The sequence below is a fragment of the Podarcis filfolensis genome (assembly GCF_964270895.1).
Source record: "Podarcis filfolensis genome assembly, chromosome: 6".
Taxonomy (NCBI): domain Eukaryota; kingdom Metazoa; phylum Chordata; class Lepidosauria; order Squamata; family Lacertidae; genus Podarcis; species Podarcis filfolensis.
In genome coordinates this window covers 7009453-7015452 of record NC_139609.1, presented here as the reverse complement: position 1 = coordinate 7015452, position 6000 = coordinate 7009453, and the positions used below count along the sequence as shown (strand labels likewise).

The 6000-nt window shown below is 41.4% G+C and overlaps 1 protein-coding gene across 3 annotated transcripts in view; it reads left to right on the top strand.

Annotated features, from left to right (window-relative positions):
• Window positions 1-6000, top strand: part of LOC310765936 (sterol O-acyltransferase 1-like) — a 160537-nt gene that overhangs the window by 128328 nt on the left and 26209 nt on the right. For all 3 annotated transcript variants that reach the window (XM_083621613.1, XM_083621612.1, XM_083621614.1), the window contains exons 3-5: window positions 1485-1543; window positions 2511-2656; window positions 2732-2791. In XM_083621613.1, the coding sequence (XP_083477739.1) occupies window positions 1485-1543; window positions 2511-2656; window positions 2732-2791 (265 nt within the window). The remainder of the gene's footprint in view (window positions 1-1484; window positions 1544-2510; window positions 2657-2731; window positions 2792-6000) is intronic.

Sequence of the window (6000 nt, the reverse complement as noted above, 5' to 3'; positions counted from 1 at the left end):
ATATACAGTGGTATCTCGGGTTAAGTACCTAATTCGTACTGGAGGACTGTTCTTAACTTGAAACTGCTCTTAACCTGAAGCACCACTTTAGCTAATGGGGCCTCCTGCTGCTGCTGCGCCGCCGGAGCACGCTTTCTGTTCTCATCCTGAAGCAAAGTTCTTAACCTGATGTACTATTTCTGGGTTAGCGGAGTCTGTAACTTGAAGCGTATGTAACCTGAAGCGTATGTAACCCGAGGTACCACTGTAGCTTTCTTTCAGTAAAGAACAGTCTGTAAATTTTAAATCAATTTTCCACAATCTTTCCCAGTCTTCAAACATTATGTTATGGCCTATATCTTGTGCCCATTTAATCATGACTGATTTCACCTCCTCATCTTTTGTTTCCCATTCTAGCAGAATCCTATATGCGCCTTTCAGCAACTTTACTTTCCCTTCCACAACTTCCTTCTGAAATCTAGATGTCGTATAACTGAATCCTTTCTTGTTATCTTCTCTGTATATCTCGTGTAGTTGCCAATAATGTAACCAACTCTGAAAATGATCTCTTAATTTCCATTTTCCTTCTTGACCCTTTAACAAGTCAGCATACGTAAGCCACTTTCCTTTCTTTCCAAGTGGTTTAAGCTGTAAAGCTTCATGTGGTGAAAGCCACCAAGGAGTCTTCTGTTCTAATAAATCTTTATATCTCTCCCATACTCTCATTAGTGATTTCCTAATTATGTGCTTATAAAAACTTTTATGTACTTTCCCTTTCCCATACCAAAGATATGCATGCCAACCAAATCTATTGTCATGTCCTTCCAGTTCTAATGCTTCTTGCTTTTCCAACTTCATCCAGTCCCTAATCCATACCAAACATGCAGCTTCATAATATAATTTAAAGTCTGGGAGGGCAAAGCCGCCTCTATCTTTTCAGCCTGTAGAATAAGATTTGCCCATTAGGGGTCCAATGTGGCTTGCAAGGCCATTTCTGGATTCAGGAAGGGCTTTGCATGAAAACTCCCTGCTTTATTTTAGCAAGGGATTCCAATGCAAACCCCTTCCTGATTTAGGAGATGGTTGGCATTGGCATTGGATGGTTGGCATTGGAACCTTACTGAAAGGAAGGGCATTCAAACAACTCAGTGCTACCCTTTGAACCTCCAAAATCTGGAAGTTTTTGAAAGAAATGAAACAGTTTTCAATTAACTATGGTTTTAATGCACTCTAGGAAGCGAAGCCTTGGAAATTGGAATAGGTTGTTTTTCCTTTTGGTCAGTAGCGGACAACTAATACAGGTACCTCTGGGTAGGGGAATAAGTGAAATTTTGAGGGCTAGTAACATTTGTGGACTTATTTGCAGCACTGATATTAAAATACTTTAAATTTCCAGTTTTCATGCTTTTCCTGTTTTGCCTTTCATACTTGCGGACAACTTATATTTATTTATTTATTGTATTTATCATTGAAAATACAGCAATGATTTGTTTTTTCCCTCTTAGGTCATGTTGACATTGACCATTCGGTCACTCGAAAGATGCAGCTTTTGGTGGAGGCTGAGGTAAACTTATCTGAATTGTAGTTAATATGAGTTGACAAGGAGGAATCCCTAGACAGCAAAAGAAACCTCCCATTTGTAACAGATCTATGCATAGTATGGGCCTGTTAGAAATCCTAAATCCTGTAAATTGGGAGTCACTGAAACTGGGACTGCTGAAAGATTTCCTCAAATGCAAAAATTATAAACAATGCTCACTTTCCTGTGAGCTCTTATAAACTGGAGACTAAAAGAGTATGTTTTGCATACGGTTGGTATTTGACTAGTATAACAAAAACAAAACAAAAAGCTCCTGCAGAACAAGTCAGTTTTCTGGTCAGATTTCTGTCAGATATATTTGAGTGTGTTTATTTGTAAGCAAGATGGGAGGCAGCTAGGCTAACTATGGTTTTCTTAGAAAGGCCCTGCAGTTGGCGACTTTGCTTCCTCATTCTCGGGGAGCTGCTGATAGGTGGCTTAAACCAGGAATGGGGAACCAGATGTTGCTGGACTAGGAAGTCCTATCAGCGCTGACCATTGTCCTCACTGGCCGTGGCTTTGACTGGGGTCCAAGAATATGTTGTCAGTTGTCAGGAAATGAGACACGTTCATGATTTGTTGTTAGCATGGTGTTAGGAACTCAGCCTTGCATTTGAAGGTAAAGAGTAACATGCCATTTTAGCAGGCAAATTCCAGGCAATACTTATCAATTACAGTGGTACCTCAGGTTAAGTACTTAATTCGTTCCGGAGGTCTGTTCTTAACCTGAAACTGTTCTTAACCCGAGGCACCACTTTAGCTAATGGGGCCTCCTGCTGCTGCTGTGCTGCTGGAGCCCGATTTCTGTTCTTATCCTGAAGCAAAGTTCTTAACCTGAAGCACTATTTCTGGGTTAGCGGAGTGTGTAACCTGAAGCGTATGTAACCCGAGGTACCACTGTATACTTAAGGTGTTCTCTTTTTTATTCCTTCCTCCCTCCAAATTTTATCAGCAAATGAAGCCAGCTTTCATGCAGCGAATCGACAGCCACTTTACAGAATTCGTGAATGGCTTGATTGCAAAGTCCGTGCAGCTTGAGTCTTCGCCCCCTGCCTTCTCAGCCGTGTGCTCAGAGAAAGACGGTGGCTTCAAAAGCAAGTATGTTGGTTCTTGGCTGAGTCTGAAGCAGAGTTGATATGTTGATTTGTTGCTGAATATTTGTTCTTTTCACAGAGGATCAAGAGCACCTCCAGAACATGGAAAAGTTTTTGTTGCTAGAAAGTCTGTCTTGGAGTGAGTATGTTAATCAGATTGTAAATTTCACTAGTGCCCTTGCTAAAGTTAAAGTTGCCTTCATCCGGTGGGTGGCTTATCTGCACATCTTGCTTCTCCCTCCCAGTAGATCCCACTCATTTTTATACTGTGTAGACTGAAAGTTGGTATTCCTAACCTTTATAAGTGTTCTCGCCAATTGGCTATTGCACATCCCAAATTCTAACTTGGATGTGGCTGGATTCACAGAGGCTGTTCTGTTCTGTAGAAAATGGTCAACAGAATAGAATAGGCATCCCCAAACTCGGCTCTCCAACTGTTTGGGGACTACAACTCCCATCATCCCTAGCTAACAGGACCAGTGGTCAGGGATGATGGGAATTGTAGTCCCAAAACATCTGGAGGGCCGAGTTTGGGGATGCCTGGAATAGAATGTCTATTGCTGGGTAATCCAAACTCCTCATGGGTGGTCTGGTTCTCCAATAAAGTTTGTCCCTAACTTCTTTTATATACTGCCTAGGAGAACCCATAATGGAATGGTACCTTGGCCCATGTAGGTTCAGACTTGGATATGATACAGTCCTGTGTTCTCCAGGGCTCCTTTGGAGGCCAGGTGGGATTATCAATGTAATAATAAATGAATAATAAGCACTCTAAGCCTGTGAGACCCAAATATTTACATAGCATGGAGTGGGGATTACAAAAGGCTTCAGTTGGTGCAAAATGGGAGAGTGTCCAAGTGAAATGTGGTCTACAGCAGCTCTGTGGAGTTTCTGGCCTGTTCCGGCATCCTAATTTGACCCGCAAGGCCACCTTCCTCAAACTGGGTACACCTGTGGGACAGGTAAAGATGCAGTTCCCTACTGAAAGCAGGTTTGCTGACACCACCAATCAGCTGATTGGCAGTGCCAACGAAGCTCTGTGCCTTTGCTTACGTGGTTTGATTTCAAACCACGCAGGCACAGGAAACTGGGTTTGCTGGCACAGTTGACCATTGGTGCCTGCAAAGCCTTGTTCCAGTTTTGATTTCAAACTGCATGGGCAAAGGACTTGCCCTGATGTCATTATTACAGCAATAAGGGTTGCTCAGGCTAGCATGAAAATTAGGAATCAGGGGTCTGGGTTAAGTTGAGGCATGTCCCTCTCTAGCTTAAAAGGCTAGTGCTGTAGGTTTGCTTCTTAGTGATGAGGAGATTGTTATTTTAGATCATGCTTCGAAGTATTTGAGGGGTGTTGATTCTACTACAATAGGTATAAAGCTGTGGTTTGATCTGCAAATTTCTGAACATTGGCCATAAAATAGGCCCGGGTGAGATGTAATTAAGGTTGTTTGATTTAATTGACCTGGGACTGCATCTGTTTTAATGCCGAGTGCTGGAATTGGCCATGAGTGCAGGATATCTTCTGCTAAGATTAAAACTCAGATGGGGGATTCTCTTGGGACTACAACTCGATGATCAACTTCTAGTAGGCGGAAATTTCCGGGATGTAGGTTGCATGTTGGGACTATGTAGGAGTCAAACAGCAGATTTTCATAGTCTGTATAGTCGTAGCTTCAGTATCACTGGTGGCCAGTGGCTTTAGTAGTTAAAAGAGGGTTGTTAATTTCATCTATTAAATAAAGGATTTGGAGGGAGGGGAGTGCAATTAGGATTAAAATGATTGCGGGGAGGATAATTCAGATTATTTCCACTTCTTGGGCATCTATAGTATTAGTGTGAGTTTTGTTGATAATATAAGACTAATAATATATAGTACCAAGGCACTGATTAAAACAACAATTATTAATGCATGGTCATGGAAGTGAAGAAGTTCTTATATAATGGGGGAGGCTGCATTTTGGAAGCCTAGTTGTGCTGGGTGTGCCACATAGGCTTGATTGACCTATAATTTAGCGCTGACAGAGCTATGTAATTTATTTACTAGGACCTCATAAGGAGAGAAACTAAGAGGCTGTGTGACTGGCTTGAAAGTGGTTAGAGGTGTGTTTGTGTTTGTTAATTCGAGGGTAAGTACTTCATGTTTAGCTACCAGAGCTTCTCAGATAATAAATATTATTATAATTACTGCTGTCAGTGAAATTAAGGAGCCAACTGATGAAATAGTATTGCAGAGGGTGTATGCATCTGGATAGTCGGAGTAATGTCGGGGCATGCCCGCTAATCTGAGGAAATGTTGTGGAAAGAATGTTATGTTGACTTTGGTAAATATTACGCCAAATTGAACTTTTGTTCATGAGGAATGCAAAGTATAACTTGTAAAGAGCGGAAATCAGTGGGCAAATCCACCTATAATTGCAAATGCAGCTCCTATTGATAGGACATAATGGAAATGGGCAACTACATAGTAGGCATCATGAAGAATAACATCTAATGAGGAGTTGGCTAAAAGAATACCTGTAAGGCCGCCTACCATAAATGAAAAAATGAATCCCAGGGTCCAAAGTATAGCGGCATCCCATTTAATTGTTCCACCGTGAAGGGTTGCGAGTCAACTAAAAACTTTTACTCCAGTAGGAATGGCAATAATTATTGTGGCTGAGGTAAAATAGGCTCGGGTGTCAATGTCCATACCTACGGTAAATATGTGGTGGGCCCATACAATGAAGCCTAGAAAGCCAATTGATATTATGGCTCACACTATACCTATATAGCGGAATGGTTCTTTTTTTCCTGCATAGTAAGTGGTGATATGGGAAATTATCCCAAAGCCAGGGAGAATGAGGATGTATACTTCTGGATGACCAAAAAATCAAAATAGGTGTTGGTAGAGAATTGGGTATCCTCCTCCTGCTGGGTCAAAAAATGATGTGTTTAGGTTTCGATCTGTTAGTAGCATTGTAATTCCTGCGGCCAAGAAGGGAAGCTTAGTATAAGTTAAGCGCATGTAAAATTTTAGGCTTAGTAAAGTGGTTAAGGCGAGGGCAGTTGCTAGTGGGATGAGGTGGTTGGTAGTTAATTCTTCAAGAATTAATCATTTAGGTAAGAAGCCAGTTAATGGGGGCGTCCCCCTAATGCTATAAGGGTAATTATTGTGATGGTGGAGAGTGTTGGAGAGATTACTCATATTGTTCCTAAATCTTTGGCAGTTTTTGCAGTTGAAGTGATGAAAATTAGGAACATGGAGGTAGCTATTAATGGATAAATTATTAAGGTTAGAAGAACTTGTTTCTGGCAGATAGGGGAGATGGCAGCTATTCAGCCTAGGTGTCCGGTTGACGAAAATGCTAT